Source organism: Amphiura filiformis, chromosome 15 (assembly GCF_039555335.1).
Source record: "Amphiura filiformis chromosome 15, Afil_fr2py, whole genome shotgun sequence".
Classification (NCBI taxonomy): Eukaryota; Metazoa; Echinodermata; class Ophiuroidea; order Amphilepidida; family Amphiuridae; genus Amphiura; species Amphiura filiformis.
In genome coordinates, this window is record NC_092642.1 from 49,553,806 (window position 1) to 49,575,035 (window position 21,230).

Below are 21,230 nucleotides of genomic sequence, written 5' to 3' on the forward strand. Positions count from 1 at the left end.
GCAGCTATTTTAAACTGTTGCGATTTCGTAGTTCACAGCATCTTGCGAATGGTAGTTTTACCTAAATGTGGTCTTAGCATCTTTGTCACATGAAAAACAAACAAACAAGAAGCATGGTCCTACAATGTAGATCAATAAAGACCCTGTCAGAGTCACACAAGTAACATACTTGACTTGTAGGAGTTATATTTTTGGGAAAAATTTCCAAATAATTATAAAATTCAATGTTGACCATGTTTTACTTATCACAATTGTATATTTGTGTTACAGTACAAGAACTGAATGACTGTCTAAACCCAGAGATAGCAGATAAGTTTGCACTTACACAGGAGGCCAAGACAGAAATTATACTTGCTGGTAAGTAAACAGTAAACATCGAGGGGTCAGTGACACAAAGACGTAACTCCATTTTATCCATTCTGAGAAAAATGAGTTTATGTAGTTAAGTCTATGTTTCACTGGCTATTGATTTCAATGGGGTGCTTAAATGGAGTTACTTCTATGTGTTTTTCTGCCGAAAGCAGTATGTATTCGAATTGGAACATGAAACACGACTATTGGGCTAAATAATGGCGGATTGCCATGACAAATCATTCTGTCAAGTACATTTGGGCTACGTTTTCCATGTTGCCACGAAGTTCTTACAGTACAAAATGCTCAATGAGTCTGCATTTCGGGCTAATGAATTATGCATTAGAAAATAAAAAGAAAGGGACGGTCATAAATTCTTTATACGGGTTGTAGTAAAATGTTTGCCTTGAAGAGTGATTATAAAATGTTTGACTTGATTCTGGACTTTGAAAAGAATATAAAGCTTTGAATGTGTAAAGTTTTTATTGTTTTAAAGAAGTTAATCTGAAATAAGGTATCTGTGAAGGATTTTAGGGATATTTAAAGGGCCTGCACCCCCGTCTTACAAAAATGTCGAATTTTTTGTGAACGGTAGCTAAATAGTTCAGCCTGAGACGAATATTTAGGGAGATCGGGCAAAGTGGAACACGGGCAAAGCGGAATCATCAGTCGGCTGCGGAGCAGGTGACTACAAGCTCCTATCTTTGGCTGCATCTTTTTTTGTACTTTGTGTACTTAACCCTCTATCTTTTTAACCAAATATCCCACAGAGTCGTGCGATATGTCAAACTTTTCCTCTGGTCATAAAGAACAAAAAAGTCAGTGGTCACATCTCTGTAGGATCATTGGTTGATGAGATATAGTCACTTTTTTCTACTTTGTGCATTTAACCCTCTATCTTGTTAACCAAATATACCACAGAGTCGCATGCGATATGTCATACTTTTCCTCTGGTCATAAGGAACAAAAAAGTCAGTGGTCGCATATCTGTAGGATCATTGGTTAACGAGATATAGTCACTTTTTCTACTTTGTGCATTTAACCCTCTATCTTTTTAACCAAATATACCACAGAGTCGTGCGATATGTCAAACTTTTCCTCTGGTCATAAGGAACAAAAAAGTCAGTGGTCGCATTTCTGTAGGATCATTGGTTTATGAGATATAGTCACTTTTTCTACTTTGTGCATTTAGCCCTCTATCTTTTTAACCAAATATACCACAGAGTCGTGCGATATGTCATACTTTTCCTCTGGTCATAAGGAACAAAAAAGTCAGTGGTCGCATATCTGTAGGATCATTGGTTAACGAGATATAGTCACTTTTTCTACTTTGTGCATTTAACCCTCTATCTTTTTAACCAAATATACCACAGAGTCGATGCGATATGTCAAACTTTTCCTCTGGTCATAAGGAACAAAAAGTCAGTGGTCGCATTTCTGTAGGATCATTGGTTTATGAGATATAGTCACTTTTTTCTACTTTGTGCATTTAGCCCTCTATCTTTTTAACCAAATATCCCACAGAGTCGCATGCGATATGTCAAACTTTTCCTCTGGTCATAAGGAACAAAAAGTCAGTGGTCACATCTCTGTAGGATCATTGGTTAATGAGATATAGTCACTTTTTGTACTTTGTGTACTTAACCCTCTATCTTTTTAACCAAATATCCCACAGAGTCGCATGCGATATGTCAAACTTTTCCTCTGGTCATAAGGAACAAAAAGTCAGTGGTCACATCTCTGTAGGATCATTGGTTAATGAGATATAGTCACTTTTTTCTACTTTGTGTACTTAACCCTCTATCTTTTTAACCAAATATCCCACAGAGTCGTGCGATATGTCAAACTTTTCCTCTGGCCATAAGGAACAAATAAGTCAGCGGTGGCATATCTGTAGGATCATTGGTTAATGAGATAGAGCTGTTACACTTTTCCAATTTTGTGCATTTAACCCTCTATCTTTTTAACCAAATATTCTAGAGAGTCGTGCGATATGTCAAACTTTTCGTCTGGTCATAAGGAACAAAAAATTCAGTGGTCGCGTATCTGTACGATCATTGGTTAATGAGATATAGTCACTTATTGTACTTTGTGCACTTAACTCTGTATCTTTTTAATCAAATATCCTAAAGAGTCGTGCGATATGTCGAACTTTTCCTCCGGTCATAAGGAACAAAAAGGTTGATTGGCGCGAGGTTCATATTGGTGCGTATGCACCAAATATGTATCTTGTAAACCTTACGTTTTGCCTTGCTTGCTCGTAATCCTGTTTGGGCTGGACAAAAATATGTTCCACTTTCCCCGATCTCCCCTAGGTAATATCAGGGTTGCACTTCCCTGGTAATATTCGCCTTAAGCTTACTGATTTTCTTTATTTTATTACTAGTATATTGTGAAAAACCATGTAGCTGTGGTGTTAGCTCAATATGCTAGGAAAATATTATAACCGATGACCCCATGTTGAATTTGGCTAAATCAGCTGTATTTTTGCTGATAAAATAGCACGTACTCGATCGACATCCGCCATCTTGTATTTAAAATGCCTAGCAACTGTCACTCAAACTTACGATGTGTCAACTGCCGTTCACTTTTATACAGGGATTGAATACGAGTGTCACGGCCCGGGTTTAGTGTGCATTCAAATCCTTACTAGCCGTCGGAAATGACTGCAAATTACACATTTGTAATCATTTTGACCACAAAATATGATGTGAAACACAGGTAAGCAATGAGAACAAATCCTACATTTGAAATTTGTAGTACAACCTGAGACTAGCATTGACTAGTCTCAGCTGCATGTACTCATCTGAATTCCTACTGACTGAAGACATAATCATAATTCATATACATGTCAGATGTATAATTGTATTGGCAAATATCCACAAAAGCGTTCATTATCAATTTATTTTGATAAATTGTCACATTTTATGCCATGTATTATATTCTTAAAACTAACGGTGGATTTGCGAACAATTTGTCGCAATAAATGACGTTCATGGTGAAACGGTGGGCCAAAATGGGTTATAAAAAAATTATTTGGTAATATGCACACGAATGGTCAAATTAATAGAAAAATACCTGTGATAAATTTATCTGTACACATTGTCGCACTCCGAGTGACATATGGTATATTTGCAACCCTGTGGTGGATTTGCGAACAATTTGTCGACATAAATAACGTTCGTGGAGAAACGGTCGCCCAAAATGCATTATTTTTGGTTATATGCAGACGAATGGCCAAATTAATAGAAAAATACCTGTGATAAATTTATCTGTACAAATTGTCGCACTCCGAGTGACATATGGTATATTTGCAACCCTGCTGTGGATTTGCTAACAATTTGTTGACATAAATGACGCTTGCGGAGCAATTATTAGAAAAAAAGCTTTTATTTTGCCTAGGCCTGTCCTCCATGCTAGGCAGGGTCTTAGGCAGGAGCAGAAGGTTTGGGTGTGTAAATTTAAAAACTGGGGTGTAAATTTAAAATTTATGTACAAAGTGGGCAAAAACTGGGTGTGTATATTCCTGCATTAAATACATCAGAATTATTACCATTGCAAGATGGCTTAAATAAAGCTAGTTCACCACGTAAACTTGTATGGCTCAAAATTGGGACCGCTTCGCCATTAAGTTTACTGTCATTGCGTATTTTGAAATTGTTGACGTTTTAATGATCCCCGATTTCCGGTTGATTATTTTAGCTGTGTCACGTCACGCGCATGACGCTGGTGGTAACCAGCCTAGCCTAACTTCAGTAAAAAAAATACGATCGCCGATATCGATGTGATGGATGTGATGTGGGACTTGCATAGGATTACACAGAGATATTTCTTGCCAAAATTTGACCATTTGTAGGCAAGTTGGCCTTACTTTGTCTGCGTTGTGTGAAAAGGACAGTCTTAAGTATACGCCAAGCGCTTTTGATGTTTTGGGAGACAGTGAGGATCCGAAACAGCGGGTGGCGAGCTTATTCTTGACTGTTTAATATTCATTCAATACGCTGCCTTACGGTAATAGTCTTATACGATGGACAGATAGTATCAGTTTGTGAATATGAGGACATCGTATAAGTTCCTTGTACTAGGCTTAAAGCTAGCATTTCAAGTATCTCTTATGGCAAATAACAGATGGTGCCCGCTGGAATCTCTTGAGGCATTGTCTTTTTTAAAGACATTTCTTGTTATTGTATTGTAAAGCGCTCATGTTTCTGAAAATTTTGATTTCAAAATCTTGTTTTCGCAAAAAATGGAGTTACATCTTTGTGTCACTGACCCCTCGACATATATACATTATTATCTGTTCCAATATCAGTGACACCTCATGCATTTTGTCCTTGGTAAGATTAGGCTAATGTTCATTTTGAGAGGCATTACAGCGAACACTAACAGCCCTGTTATATTGATTTTTTTCACAGTAAAATGCTAGTACCTATTGCAATACATCCAAATATCCAGTGAAATTAATGAAGTGTCACTGGAGCTGGAATAGATATGGTACTACCATCAGGGTCTTAGCTAGAAATTGAGGGTTGCCCGTCATTTGAATAAAATTGCCTGTCCTAATTTGACCTTTGAAACATTTACCAGACATCTATAGCCCATTGGGGGTTCAAAGAGTTCAAATATGTGCTGATATGGCCTTGTCCTACAAATTGGGTCTACTAAAAAGAGCAATTAGCTTCTCAAAACATACAATTTATAATATAGCATCTGTCAAAGGCATTAATTTTGCCCGTCCCAGGAGCAAACTGGCCGTCTAAAATGACGGCCAGACGGGTGGCTAGCTAAAACCCTGACTACCAAAAAGAAAATGGTGTTGGATGCCTTATATCAAACCTGGGGATCTCCTTTTAATATAGAACTCATACCATTCCGCTTGTGTGTCAGCTTTATTTGTCTCAATATCTGAGTGCAATCACTGCTACATGTAGGTCATACTCCTCTCATTAACCTCCTGAGCACTACATCTGCCGATCTAACATTGCCTCTGATTGGTTAATTATATGATATTTTCACTTTAATCACACCAATGGGGTTTTGCAAATAATTCACCCAACTTTTTTGCGTGGTGAAATTATTCTAACAATGTTGCTGATTGGGCCAATTGAAAATGAAAACTTCTTTTTGGCCAATCGGCAGGTAGTTCTCATATGGTTAATGTTGATGGTCTGGTTTGAACTTGCCAGTCGTATCACATTGATGGGTTCTTGACATTCTGGGACAGCCTGTGTGTACTACCCTCTGCTATACAGTAGCGTTGGGCGATATCGCGCCCTGCGATATATCGCGATATTAAATCCTTATCGCGATGACGAAAATATGTAGAAAAAGTGACAGGCGATATACTTATATTGGGTCTCCCATCCAGCTTCTGTCCACAGCCAATTAAATTTTCAATACTCATGAGGGCAGCAGTCTAATTGGTCTCCCATCCGGCTTCTGTCCACAGCCAATTAACTGTTCATGCACAATATAAATGGCGGCGTTTGTGGTGAAATCTCGGAAGTACTGTAGATTGCACTTGCAAATATGGCAGGTGTACTGGTTTTAATAACGTTTTGGATATAAAGAAGCTGTTTTGAACGATGGCAGTGGATTGAATAAGTATGTTTTGTACCTGTTTAATTGTACTCTTGTTCAAGTTGTTGTTTCACTTATTGCCGGGCCGTTTTGCACCCGTATAACAGTGAACTTCTGACCATGCATGTATGGATAAAAATATCGTCAGATGGCGATATTGCAATATGTTTTTGGCCGCAATATGCAAAAGACTGACGATGCCCAAGCCTACTATACAGCAGTGGTGTCATTTTCACCCCCATGGGCATGATTTTCTGGTGAGGGAAAAAACTCCCCAAAACCTCTATTTTGATATATTATTGGCCTTAAGGGGGTACTACACCCCTCGATAAATTTGTGTCTATTTTTGCATTTTTCTCAAAAACTAATAACACACTGGTAACAAAAGTTATGTGTATTATAGGGGCAAGGGATCCAATTAGTGAATTACTACACTGGAATTTCAGTGACCCAAGACAAGCGGTTAGTTATTTATGATAAGAAATAAGGTACCGCTAGGATGTACCTCATATTTCCATATATGGTCGCATGTCACAAATAGGTCACCCAAAAATGGAGGAGCCGTAACATGAAAATGCTTTCTTCCCACTTCACTTCAAGTTTAGTTTATTCTAAAAGTATGATACCTATTTTAGAAAGTTTGGTGTCATTTTGTAGATAATTATGTTCTTTGTCAAATGCAAAAAACCCCAAGTCAATTGGACAACTACTTTGAGATTTATACTTCAATATGTAAGATGTGTCAATGGAGGAGCTGGGGCGGGTGAGTCGGGGCGGATGAGCCCCATAGGGTTGTACACAAAATTGTGAAAATATGGCAAACTTCAAACCTTTGTATCTTAAAAAGTACAAGTAGCATGGACCACAAATTGCACATATATCATCCTGGATTGTAGATCTACCTCATAGTAGATCAAATATAACAAAAGATGTAACTAATTAATTGCCTAATTAAATGCTAATTAAGACAGTTTTCCTAGATATGTTACTGTACAAAGTGTGCACGTAATGCTCCGACATTTCTAAATGGCCTATCTCTTGCCCGAGTCACCCTGCTTATTCGAAAGTACACATATTTTTAAGGAAATTTGATGAGGAATTCAATTATGCTATTAGTTTTAGTGCCAGACATGGAGGAAAAAAGTTTTGATTTATAATGTCATACAAATTGTACAATTATTTTGCAATTTTTGACCACCGTGTATGTTTAACGCAAGGGATATCAAACTCTTTCTTCCTAATTTGTTGGAAGGGCCCATGCAATGTCTTTCTGAATCCATATTTATTTTGAGCTACATAGCTTTCAGAAAAAGAAAATATGGGGTTTACCATGACATGAAAGATGCTAATTTTGTTGATGTTCCACCCTGTATATTTCTTACCCACCCTGTATTATGATATTATACTTTGTTGATTTGGCATCCTTGTCATATAAGCTTTCCAGAAATGTATACTTTTAATGGTCTAAAATGTATTCATTAAAAGTTGTGTTGAAGTGAATCAAAATTGGTGATATTTTTATCATAAAACATTATGTTACACAAAAGATGACCAATTCATGACATGCGACCATATCACAAAATTACCACAGGGGTGTAGTACCCCTTAACTCAAGAACTGCAAGATATGGAAATATAAATGCAATCATTGGTTTCCATGACTAATTTCCTATGAGAATAATGTAGTAATGTTAAGAAAACACTGCAGGTTTTTTAGATAAAAGGGCTAAAACAGGCAAATATGGCTCCTGCCATTCCACTCGCCTTTGAGTTAAATAAATCATTTCCATGATGTGCACAAAAGAGAATCCATCTAAATTTTGATACTGGAATGTCTTATGTGTTTTATAAATCATTTGGTCTGATACACTCTTCACTGTACTGCACCATGCATGGGACCAGCAGTTGGGTCTGGAAAATAAAGAAGTCAAAGTTTGCAGCAATTTTGAATCCTTGAATTCTTGTTACCCTACCACATTTACACCAGAAGTAAATTGTGAATAATGTTGTTTTGGACTGTGGGAAAGATGAGTCAGGCTCATCAATGTCATATGTCAAACTGAGCATGCTCATGAGGAGGGGAGTTTTTAAGTTTTTAAGGAGTTATGGAGACATGACATGAGAAATATGATTTTACTGGGGAAGAGGGATGTGCTACAGTTCTTATACAATGAGCCACACATTATATATTTTAAAACATTTTTTCCATAGAGGAGCAACAGCTAAAGAGGCAGGCTGCATTACTGGAACAAGTCAAGAGTATGAAGGATTTTATAGATAGTGAACATATCAAAGGTATGTTGAAAATCCTATTTCTTGCATTTTGTCAATAGTATGATAAATGATAAAGGGATACTAAAAAAGTAACTAAGGATAAGAATTCTTAAACAAGTATGTTTTGAGAGATGATTTAAAGCTCTCTTACTGTAGGAAGATTGTTCCATGACTAGCGAAGACCATGTCCCCATCACATTTATATGTCTTGAGAACATGAAGGTTCAGACTGTTATAAGAATGTGTGGTTACTGAGCTATGACGAGGTGTGTTCACTACCATCTGTCGTGCACTGGGGACAGTGACTTGTACATGTAGAGGAGAGATTAGAACTTTATTGAAATTTTTGATATGAAAGTCAGAAAGCAAAAGGGTTGCTGTTAAGAGGTACTACACCTGCCCAATTTTGTGCCTATTTTTGCATTTTTCTCAAAAATTATAGCGCATTGGTGACAAGTAAGATATATATATTATAGGGGCAAGGACTCCACTGGAAATTTTATTTCAGCACAGACAACAGTTGTGGAGTTACAGTCAAAAATGAGGGAAAACCAATATTTGATCAATAAATCAATAACTACTCGCCTTGAGTTGTTGAATTTTCAGTGCAGTTGTTGTAGTCCTTGCCCCTATAATATACATATCTTACTTGTCACCAATGCGCTATAATTTGTGAGAAAAATACAAATATCGGCACAAAATTGGCCAGGGGTGTAGTACCCCCTTAAATGAGCAGAGAACATATTGTTTTGAAGCTTATGTAGATTGCTTGCACTAGCAGATTACCATGATCCAGAAGGGAGAGGAGAGGACATCTAACAATATTAGTACTTGTGTGAAGTGTCAAATATGTGAATCATCTAAATTCTAAAAATATAATATTGTTGATTCATAATTTTGTTAATAATTGTGTCCCCTTTTTGAATTCAGCTGCATGAATATTATGGATTTATTTGGTAATCATTTTGTCTCTATTTTGATTTTTCTGTTTCAGCTGCACCTAGCTTTGCTGACAAAATCCATCCATTAGCAACAGTACAATTGGACCAAAAGGTAACATTACATTGGGTTTTTGTTTATCTAAAATGATGATATTGAGGGAGGGAACAGAAATGAACATATATGATGCTTTCTCTACACCCCCAGTGAGGCTGATATTTAGGTTGAAACCAAAGAGAGTACACTCAAAGGGTACCGACTCAAAATTGTTCTGTGTGTGGTAAATCCTCCATTTTGGTTTGTGTACCTCCTGTGTTTTTGGTAAGAGCCTGAATTCAAATGATAATTTGCATCTGTGAGCTCCATCGTTACAAAAGTTTGCGCACTTGATACTATATGTAAGTTCATCTAGTGCATTATTGGAAATTTTACCTTGTTGGACATTTGTGCTTATATATCCATTTATCAGTTTGCATTGCCAGGCCAACAAAGTTTCAAATGATAATCATGTTTTTATATTTTTCTGCAGCACATGCCATGTCCAGTGCATCCAGGCATAGCAAGTATCAAGTAAATACTTGCATTAATGCTTGCACCTGATTTAGAGAAAAACACTTCCAAGAGGAAACACTTCATTTGCTGACTTAAGTTCAGAAATCATAACAACTGCTCAGTGTCAGAAGTGAGTAAGTGCAATAGCTGCACTGTGAACTTTTTGCAATTTACACACAGTATATAGGACTCATCTACACATGGCAGCTACACATGGTAGCTATTGCACTTACCCACTCCTGGCACTGAGCAGTCATATGGAATGAACTGGTTTAGATGTCTTTCTTTGCAAGATACATGTATCTGGACTGGGAAACATCTTATTGCACCCAACAATTTATGAATTTCAAGTTGAATGTGGGGTCAGCCACACTGACTGGACTCGTTTAAGTTGGTGACCCCAGGTGACGATTCAAACTGATTGAAGTTGACATGCTACTACAATGTATCACAATACTGTTGTTTTATTTAACAGGACCAAACGGACCAACATAGCCAAGAAGTGAGAGAGTTGCTCCAAGCTTATAATGATATTGTATCCTTGAATCTGATGTAAATGTGCACTTAAAATATTGTTTCTTTCCATTTGTTTCAAGAAAACCAATGAATTTGTGAAAATTGTAATAATGTTAATATTTAAAGTTTATAATAATCCTCATAATTTGTGAGCATTTCAGGCCTTGATCTGAATTAGAGTGCAGTGAGGTTAACACTTGCATTTTAAACTGGACAGCGGACATCCTTGATAAATTATGTGCAGAAAGTGCGGACTGTGAGGTAGAGTTTATTTCAGGAGTCAATGATTTTCCTGATACAGTAATGGAAATCTCTGAACTAATTAATTAGTGAGTGCATGCACATCTATAATAAAGTGGAAAACTTTTTATGATAAAAACTCAAACACTGGTGATGCATTTGCAAATTGCATTTTTGCAATGCTAGGGGTCACTTGTCTTTCGTGGTTTGTAAAAGAATGAAACTTGCAAAACGCATTAAACCACCTCCGAGTTTTTATTGCGAACAATTTTACCAACCCCCAAATGTATTGAAGATTGATCAGTCGTTTCATTCATTTTAATCAACATCTTGTTCATTGTCTCCCCACCTCCTCTCATTCTTTCCTCTTTTTATGTTCCTGCTTTAGCTCGCATCTTTGTCTCTTGTCCCTCTGGCTCTAGTCTTCTTCCCCATCGTAAATAAATAATCGTCAACCGATGGCATCCATGCACTCTTCATTCATTTTGATATTCCTGTGTTTATTCACCATGATTTCTTTACTCAATATGCCCAATTTTCATTTTATTATGGCGCAATTAATGCAGTTCATCGCGTATATGCGCGAAAACTAATGCAACCTGTGGGCGTTGCCAGGACATATGTGAACAAACGCACAAGCAGTGATGCTTATACGCGCTAGCACAGTAACCGTACAGTATATTTTTGGACCCTGGATAATGCATTTTATGCTCATTTTTGGACTTTAATCGCTAAGATTGAAAAAAATGAGGTGAATATGCAGCATAACCTGTATATCTAGTTATTGAGCACATAAATGGATTTTTATCCAAAGTTCATTGGGCTGATGATCATTGTAAAATGGTCTTAAAACGTCACAAAATTATTTATGGATTACTTAGTATGATAAATTTGTTATTTGGGTCAGCGTCAATTTGATAGTATTTTTTCCCTTCAAAGTGTTTGTTGCTGAACCTTAACCTTTGAACTACAGGTGACCCAGCTCTCCAAACAGTTCATCCAATGGGATGAGATCATGACACGATATGAAGTGGCAGCTCAAGTCAGGAAGCCAGACGATCATTAAGGACAAGTGTCGGAGATGTCGAGAAGCCTTGCTCTGCGGCTGGTGTTGTTAACCCTATAGTGCCAGCTACTTTTATAGGGCAAATAAAGTTTAGTTACTGGTGTAGCATGTTGCTTTTTTTGTGGCACTAGTAATTTGTTAACCAAAACAAATTGTTAACAAAAAAAATTTTGGTGCCCCCTGTTAGATTTTTAGTGCTGGTGAAAAAATGAATTTGGGGCAACTATTTCACAAATTCTCACTAGGTCTGCCTGCTGGCAACTCCTTTTATTTGCAGGCTATTCTGAAACTTAGGGACATCTTTGCATATGTGTGTACGGACTGTACCCGGTGTTTCCGCTAAGAATCTATGGCCTGAAATTGGACCAGCATATGCAGCATTTCCAAAAATAGGCCCAGAAGCTGGTGTTCATGCTAAGAATCTATGGCCTGAAGTTGGACCAGCATATGCAGCATTTCCAAAAATAGGCCCAGAAGCTGGTGTTCATGCTAAGAATCTATGGCCTGAAGTTGGACCAGCATATGCAGCATTTCCAAAAATAGGCCCAGAAGCATAGGAGAAAAAGCAAAAGGAAATAATGAGGCTTTTCATCATTCACTGGACGGATTTCTGTCACTAAAATTGTCAATATAGACGGAAACCATTAGGTTGATCAGGAGGGACGTGGGTAAACAGGGTTGGGAAAAAGCAAACTTTGAATCACTGTGTAATTTGCACAGCAAAGTTTCTCGATTGTGATCACAACTTTTAAACTCACTGCTATGTAAACAGTAATGAATTTGATTCAGCTTTCCAGATAAGTATTCTATTTGCATATCATATTCCCCTTGCAAAAGCGAAACTTCAGTTGCAATATTTAGTTTGGACAATATTGTGAAGACTGAGGCATGAGTAGTTATGGGCATATGACCATGCTCATCCATAATTTCCAGTATACCTGCTTGATATGACAAATTCCCAGTGGTGGCACCAGGAATTTTTTCGTGGGGGGATTGGGGCATGAGGAAGGGTTGGGAGCATGGGGGAAGTTAATTTCAGGGGGGACAAAATCAACATATTTTGAAATTAAAAAAATTTTTTGGATGTCCCTCGTGGTGCAGACACTGTAAATTCCTAGTATGTCCCAGTCAACCATAGCGATAATATCAGGGTGGGTGTCTATCTGTTTTTAAAGGATATTGCATGCTTAAAGTTGGTTGGTGTAATAGTTATGGGTTTAACATTATGAAACATTTTGCTTGTGTAGAAAAAACATAACTTTAATAGCATTGATTGTGAAAAGGAAATAGCGAATCTGATGCAAAATGTGGTATATAAAGACTGCCTTGTGTATTTTCAACTAATATCCTATAGCTGCCCTGTGAACATTTGACAATTTATACACAGGGTCCTTTCATCTTTTCTGTTTCTGTTTCGGTTTCCGGTTTCGGTTTCGGATCTCATTGTTATTTTGAAGTGTTAGCATGGTACGTGTGAACAATCCTTTTATTCTAGTCTTTTGTTAACTACAGAAAAATTGAAGGAAGATAACTTCTGTTTCGGTTTCTGGAGTTATGTTAATTTCTGACATGAAAAAGGTGAGATGAGAGGGTTGATGCTAATCTAGACAAAAGAAGTGTCTAAATTTTACGGTCGTAAATTCGCGATAAACTGTACGGCTTCAATTGACTTGCGTTGGGTGTATAGGTACTCCAGTCTAAGCGGGAGTAGATTGTGAAAATAGCCCAGCGTAGAAATATACATTAACATGATTAATATAAATTAATCAATAATAATCAGTGTTGCCAAGAATTACGTACAATCGCGCAAAAATCGGTCATATTATGATTATGTAGCGATTAAACCGGGAATTATTTTCGTCCCAAATACACCTTAAAACTTGGTAATATGCAACACCAGAGCAGTGCGTTGAAGTGAAACTAATAGGATTTCTTTCATTGGAATTGGTAATCTGATAATTGCTTCAGGCAAAATTGCCAGACTCAAATCTATTTTAAATGTATGTTATTTGAGAGAGTGGGGATGATGAGACGAGGAGATGATCTGGTGGAGGGGAGGGGAGGAGGGAGGGGAGGTGAGGAGAGGTGAGGAGAGGTGAGGTGAGGTGAGGTGAGGTCAGGAGAGGAGAGGACAGTATATTGTACTCATCTACACATGGCAGCTATTGCACTTACCCACTTGTGGCATTGATCAGTTGCTATACACAAATTGTATACACTAAAATATGAAATAACACTATCAATAACAATATACCGTATTGGTCCGAGTATAGTCCCACCCGTTTTTTAGGTTAAAATTTTTCACAATTGGGGGGTGGGATTATACTCGAATTTCAAAAAAAAAAGAAATCATTAATAGAGTATGACATGAATACAAATTATCAATTTTCATATTAAAAATACAAAACATCTTGAAATTTTTTTTTTAGGTTTTTGGTCTACCATGAATGATCCTAGAATCTAGGTCTAGGTTCAGGGACACTCCAAAACCGAAAAAAAAAAAAAACTTAATTTTTTTTTACAATTTCTGGAATTTTTCAAAAATGGGGGGAATATACTCGAACATGGGACTATACACGGACGAATACTGTAATATAGACTTTATCAAATTGATTGCAACCAGGATATGTGACATTTTTCAAAAATTGTAAAAAATATGAAATTGCTAATCATTGTAATTTGTATGCTACTAATAGAAAGGGGAATATGCAAACTTAATGACCTGAAGCTAATAATAATTAGTTGCGGCATCATTGTCATTTAAATGAAGATCAACATATTCATAGTTTCACTTCCTTTAAAAGCATGTAACTTTTGAACGAAATGTTCATGAATATAATTTAAAATAGAAAAACAGTGGCACGATCGACGAGAATTATATGTTTATTTATAATTTAAAATATTTAACCAAAAATTTAGCCTAAACCGGTACATAACATAGTTTAAAAATTCTGAAAAATCATCCAATTAGTTTGATCTAGTGTGTACAAAGAAAATAACACAAGGCAGAACTGGACTTGTATCAGGTTTTGTGCTTGAACTCATCAAATAATTAATGTTAAATGCAGATGGGTTCAAAGGTTAAATTCATAGAAATACACTCATGTGGGTGCATATTCTGTTAGGTCAAGCAAATGTGACCTCGTTCCTCAAAACCAGGAAGTTGGTTCACATTTTATCATTCAAATTTGTCGGTATTATATCATCAAACAAGGCAGGACTTGACTCATATCTGGTTTTTGAATAACTCTTCAAAATAGTTAAGATAATTAATGTTCAATGCAGATGGGTTCAAAGGTCAAATTCATAGAAATGCATTCATGTGGTTGCATATACACCAACCTCATTCCACAAAACCAGGAAGTTGGTTAACATTATTTTTATCAATTTTGGTCTTATAAATCATCAAACAAGGCAGAACTGAACTCATATCTGGTTTTGTGCTTGAACTCTCAAATTAGTTAAGATAATTAATGTTCATTGCAGATGGGTTCAAAGGTCAAATTCATAGAAATACACTCACGTGGTTGCATTTTTCCTGTTAGGTCAAACAAATGTGACCTGATTCCTCAAAACCAGGAAGTTGGTTCACATTTTATCATTCAATTTTGATATTATATCATCAAACAAGGCAGGGCTGGACTTATCAGGTTTTGTCCTTGAACTCTTCAAAATAGTTCAGATAATTAATGTTCAATGCAGATGGGTTCAAAGGTCAAATTCATAGAAATACACACATGTGGTTGCATATGCATATCCTGTGCTAGGTCAAACAAATGTGACCTCATTCCACAAAACCAGGAAGTTGGTTAACATTTAATGATTCAATTTTGGGGTATGAAGGCAATCAAGTAAAATAGACAGCCACACTTGCCTAATATTGCTGTGCATGGAGAAATTTTTTTTTTAATCTAAAAAATGAGTGTACTGTATTTTTCTGTAATAAGGAGTTGCAAAAATCTAGGCAAGGGGTACTTTTAAAATCAGAATTGCTTTCTATGTAAATCATCGCTGCACTTTTATCATGACAGGGTTAAGAGGGCTTATTTTCATTTGAGCTTTTGGTCCAGGTATGTGTAGCCAAATTTATTCCAATCGGACCTGTATGCAGGCAAGGGGGAGGTGGGATAGGGAGATGTGGCTGCACCCCCCCAAAAAAATTGCAAAAGTTCACTTTTTTCTAAAAGTAAAAACAAGTCCAACAAAATTTCTTAATTTGTGAGTGTATCGAGTAAATGGGCTATTCCATTTAAAATCCACACTACCCCTGTGGAAGATTTTGGAAATATCTTGCACAGAGGGAGTATGAATTTCAAATGGAATTTACACATTAGCAGCTCCATTTGAAACTCACCCTCTCTTTGTGGAAGATTCACGTTGAATCTTTCTCGGAGGGTGTATGAAATTCAAATGGCACTGCCTAATGTGCTCATTTCATTTGAAATTCATACTCCCCCTGTTGAAGATATTTCCAAAATCTTCCACAGGGGTAGTGTGAATTTTAAATGGAAAAGCCCAATACATCCATTGAGATAAGAATTCTTTTGCTTTCATGTCTGATAAGATACTGACTTTGGACAACAAAGACATTTTTTTCTACTATTTTTCCTGAATCTTTGATGCCATTTGATTTGCATTACAGCAAGAAAAGTGGCATCAGTTAAAGTGCAATATTGTATATATTTTGTTTTATTTAGATTATGTTTTCAATTACGTTTATATAAAATCAGTTAATAATTAATGATCAGGTGTTATTTCCTGAAAAATGAACCAATGTACACGGTTGGTAGCCCCTGGCATGCATGCCAAAGTTATGACTTAATTTCGCTAGCAATTTAATTCTGTTAATTTCGATAGGGCCTTCAATTCACTAAGTTAAATTTGCTGGTAAGTTGCTCATTTGTAATGAATACACATAGTAAGCAGGGGCGTGGTTCTTCCTCTGATTAGAGGAATTGCTCCTTTTCAAAACAAGTTTGATAGCAACATGCACAACAGCTTAAGAAATGGTTTTGAAAATAGGGTATGGGTCACTCCATATGAAATGAAGGAGGCGCCCACCTGACCCCCTCAGATTTGCTTTATATTTTAGTCATATGTTGTACCTGTAAAAATATTAAAAACCTGCAAATTTGAGGTCTGCAGTTCTTCTGGATTTTCTGTGGCAGCCATTTAAAGTTGGAGTAGGGTGGTCTAAATTTGGACCCAAAAGTTGCCCTTTAAATAAATTTCATCTTTGGGAGTCTGTGCCTTCTTTATAAAGAGAGAGAGAGGTCTGAAACTTTGTATACACACTAACTGCATGCCCAATTTGTCAAAAAATTTAAAATAAAAAAATCTGTAATTGCAGGTTTTAATATTTTTACAGGTACAACATATGACTAAAATATAAAGCAAATCTGAGGGGGTCAGGTGGGCGCCTCCTTGATTTCATATGGAGTGACCCCTATGCGAGTTGTTCAGATAACTAAAGCCTGTGGAGCAGAGCTCAAAGGATCTGAAGGTGATTCACTACCATATTTTGTAGCTCCTGCAAAACTCAATAGACAGGGACAATTTTTGTGAAGGAAAGAGATGAAATAGCCCCGGGGAAATAGCTCTTCCTCCTGCCATAAAAAATATATAAATTCTTTGAGGTCTGCTCTGAAAGCGCTGGCATATTGACCCTTTATAGCATGCCACTCTTGGACCCACAACATGCTCATCTATCAGGGCACAGTTCTTTAACCCCAATACATTTGTACATTTATTGAATGACCTTTGAAAATGTGGGTACAAAAATTCATACTCTGCAACTTGAGGTCAAATTTTTCACTATGATTGTTTAATTGAGTTTATTGAACTATGCTATTGGGGTGAGGCCATTGTGGTCCATGGTGAATTTGGGACATCTGTTAGTCATTCCACCAGTGCACAAGACTGGTTGCTAACCTAATGTATATTTTGGTGATGGGGTAGGCTGCATCTTTACTGTTATTTTTTGGTCTCTTTGACTATGTTAACATGGGTAAAGTGCATGTTAAAGATTTTGTGGTCTTGATGGATTTAATAATTATTATAGTAGTCAGGTCTATTATGGGAACCAATATATCACTTATATTATTAAGTTTGCTTCTTGCATATAGTAAAATATTAAGTACTATATTAGTATCAAAAATGTTCTGTTTTAATAAATATGGAAAGTATGTATTTGATAGATTTGATGTGTTTCATTGTAAATGTTGTGTGAAGCAATGATATTATACAGACTGTATCAAAATGATTGCTACCTGTCAGTGTTAATGTTTTATTAAACAAATCTACTTGAACAATGTTAAACATGTTAAAGTGCTTAACAGAGAAGACGCTTTTGCTTTTTTTGAAGAGGGTTGGTGCTTTCAGCTGCTACGGCTATGTGCACCACCAGCTGTACAATTCTTTCTGAACAATGCCTTTGTTTCCATACAAAACCATAAATACTTCCATGCTTCACTGCACCTTGGTTATGCTATGCTGTACGTGTTTCCATCTGAATGCCTGTGCTCTCGGATGCTTGTGCGTAAATTTCCTATATCTTCTTCTTGCAAAAACCAAACGGTGTCTTCTCAGAGCCACACAGGCCGAGTCAGCAGAAGAAGTGGCTAAACCGTGGCCAAAACTAAACATGGTCCTCCGGATACGCCGACATCTTCGCTTCCACGCCTGTTCCCCATTGCCCAAGTTTATGTTACCCATCCGACACCACGTGGAGGTTTGGGTTAGGTTGCCCTTGAGCAATCACTATGCTAGCTCTGCGGGCCTTGCTGGACAACAGAGAAGACGGAAAGTACCCACGCTTTATAGGGAGGGAAGCCATACAAATAAGACGTCTCGAGATCCCGACTCTGTACACTTCATTGATTTTAACTAAATTGCACATTCATCACATTTCTGTTTTTGTATAGGCGACTTCAACCAAGCCAAAAAGACCCTTGAATGTGGCTAGTTTCAAAAGACCCGCTTTCCTGTTAGCAGCATAGACCCTGGTATGTCATCAGCTCCCAGACCCACCATTTCAACATTCCGGGGAGCATACCCACCAAAAATTCATAATGTGCCCCGAATTTAATTCTTTACCATTTTCTCAATGTTGGGGCCAGCGGTCTATACATTGCATTTGTCCATATAGGCCTATTTTAAATTGCTCTATGATGACCAAAGCGGCATCAGCCGGATTTTCATCAGGGAATTAAGGAACGCCGGGGGAAAACTTGGAACATAGAACGTTTTAACGGTCGGGTTATAAAAAGGGTACAAAACGTTTTAATAACGATCAAAAAAAACTTGATGCAAAATATTCTAACAAAATGTTAATGAAATGTTGGCGTAATCCCGGGCGGGGCACATCAAAAAGTTTTGGTGGGTATGCTCCCCGAATTTTGAGGTGGTGGGTCTTTGGGAGCTGATGGCGTGCGGTAAAAGGGTCTTCGGAGCTGCGAACCGGGCTGTGAACAAGTAAAATGGGGTCTTTTGGAGCTGCGAAAAGTCAAAATCAAGGGTCTTTCTTGGCTTTTTGGTTGAAAATCGCCTGAAAAAACAGGAAATATGAGGAATGAGCAATTTTTGGGTCTTTTAGAGCTGAAATTATCAAAATCAAGGGTCTTTCGAGCTGTATTTTGGTCAAATATAGGGGGTCTTTGAGACTCTGCGAAACCCAAAAGGGGGTCTTTCGGGGAGCATATCCGTATGGTCATTTGTGTTGAGTGCCCCCCGGGGACGTAATCTGAATCATTGTGCACTTTGATAAAAGTATGAGTGTCCACACATAAAGTTCATGGTCCAAGGTTTATTTTAAGATGTGGAGGCATTTCAGATTTGACCCCTAGTGCCCTCTAGAGGTCACAAAAGGTCACACGGGGGTAAAATGTGAAAATGCTCCAATCTTGTCGACAGATGTTTCAAATGTTTTACTCATATGTGACCTTTCGTGACCTCTAACGATCACTAGGCGTCAAATCCAAAATGCCTCCACATCTTGATATAAACTTTAAAGTTTAGACCATGTACTTCACGAGAAACTCTCATGCTTTTATCACAAAGGGCACAATTGTACCAAATTTGGGAGCTTAGCAGCTAAATTGTTACGCTATTCTAAGAAAACGGTCATTAAAACCCGAAACTTTGACGATATAGGGTGGGTACCGGTATTGCAGGAAAACACATTGAAATCTTATCTCAGTCCCGTCTAGTCCCAAAGGGAGTCCAGTATGGATAGGCCTACACCGGATTTCCCTGAATCCCGGTGAATCCGGTCCAATTTTGAAACGGCCTACACCCTCTTTGAGCTCAGTCTCAGCTCCTCTCATACCCTGCTCTCATACTACGCAGCCAGGATTTGCGGATTTTGCGGCGGAACCCCAACTTTTTGACCGTTCATGCCGTTAGGCCTATATGGATGTTTCGGGCTCACTTTTGGAAAATTCATGTAATCATGAAATTAGGGTTAGGGTTAGTTTAAAGTCATAATGTACGATCTTTTTTCAGAATTTACCTTTATTTTTTTCAAAACCGATTTTTTGGCATATTTGTAATACTTACACATGTTCTAACTTAAATCTATGAGCAAACTGTCAAATTCGTCCTATTTTGTAGTAAAGCGGGCCGGACGATTTTCTGTTGGTCCGACATAAAGTCATAATTTTAGATTATGACTTTATGTCGGCCACGATCGCAAACCGTAGTCTCCTACAAAACTAGCTTGGTTACGCTCCCTCCACATGTGGAGGGAGCGTAACCAAACTGGCCGCGTAGGAGACTAACTCTGAGGCCGCACTCGCTGTCCTAATCCAAATAGTGCGAGATGTTTCGAGTGATAAATGTGAAGTTTATGATGTTGTTTCTTTGCAAATTCCCAATGTTTTTCGCGTCCAAATGTATTGGGAACTTTCATAATGATTGCATATTATCATTTTAGAAGAAAAAAAGAAAAATCTAAAAATTTAAAAAGATCGTACATTAAGGCCTGTCCCAGCAAACACAAAAACGTTTTAAAAACGTTTTAAATAAGTTATATTTTGGGTTTGGTTTGGGTAAAAACGTTTTAATAACATTAAATGTCGGGTTATATAAAGGGCATGAAAACGTTTTAAAACGTTTTGTATGAAAACACACTACAACAATATGTTTTCAAAATGTTATTGCAAACTTTTTGCAAAAATTTTTTGCCAAATATTTTGGCAACACTTAAACATAACATGTTAAAATATTTGCACCCAGCAAACACAGAAATTTCTTAAAATGTTTTTTTTTTTCAAAACGTTTTAATAGCATTTAAATGTCGGGGTATCTAAGGTCATGAAAACGTTTTTAAAACGTTATTGCAAATATTTTGGGCAACTTTTGTTGCAAAATATTTTTTCAACCCCTAAATAACATTCTGTTTAGAATGTTTTGTTTAAAGTTTTTCAAAAATGTTTTTGGAATGTTATAAAACGTTTTTATACCCGTTATACATTTTGTGTTTGCTGGGCAGTAGGTTATAAAAAATGTGTTTTAATGTTATGAAAACGTTTTATACCCTATACCCTTAATATTACCCGACATTTAAACGTTTTCTGACAACCTTTTATAACTTTTTGTGAATGATGTCGAAAACGTTTTTGTGTTTGCTGGGGTAACCAGGATTGATGGGGGGTGATAGGTGGACTTGGAACGGATTTTGAAAAAGTGGACTTAAAAAAATTAAATACCTTTTT

General features: G+C 37.1%; 1 protein-coding gene across 1 annotated transcript in view; it reads left to right on the forward strand.

Moving 5' to 3' along the window:
- The window catches only part of LOC140171778 (dynactin subunit 3-like), a 38,583-nt gene extending 25,009 nt beyond the window's left edge, over positions 1 to 13,574 (forward strand). Inside the window, exons 3-7 of the mRNA XM_072195107.1 lie at positions 271 to 357; positions 8,142 to 8,225; positions 9,199 to 9,257; positions 10,171 to 10,230; positions 11,425 to 13,574. Coding sequence (XP_072051208.1) covers positions 271 to 357; positions 8,142 to 8,225; positions 9,199 to 9,257; positions 10,171 to 10,230; positions 11,425 to 11,517 — 383 coding nt within the window. The 3' untranslated portion in view covers positions 11,518 to 13,574. The remainder of the gene's footprint in view (positions 1 to 270; positions 358 to 8,141; positions 8,226 to 9,198; positions 9,258 to 10,170; positions 10,231 to 11,424) is intronic.
- Positions 13,575 to 21,230: the final 7,656 nt, after the last annotated feature.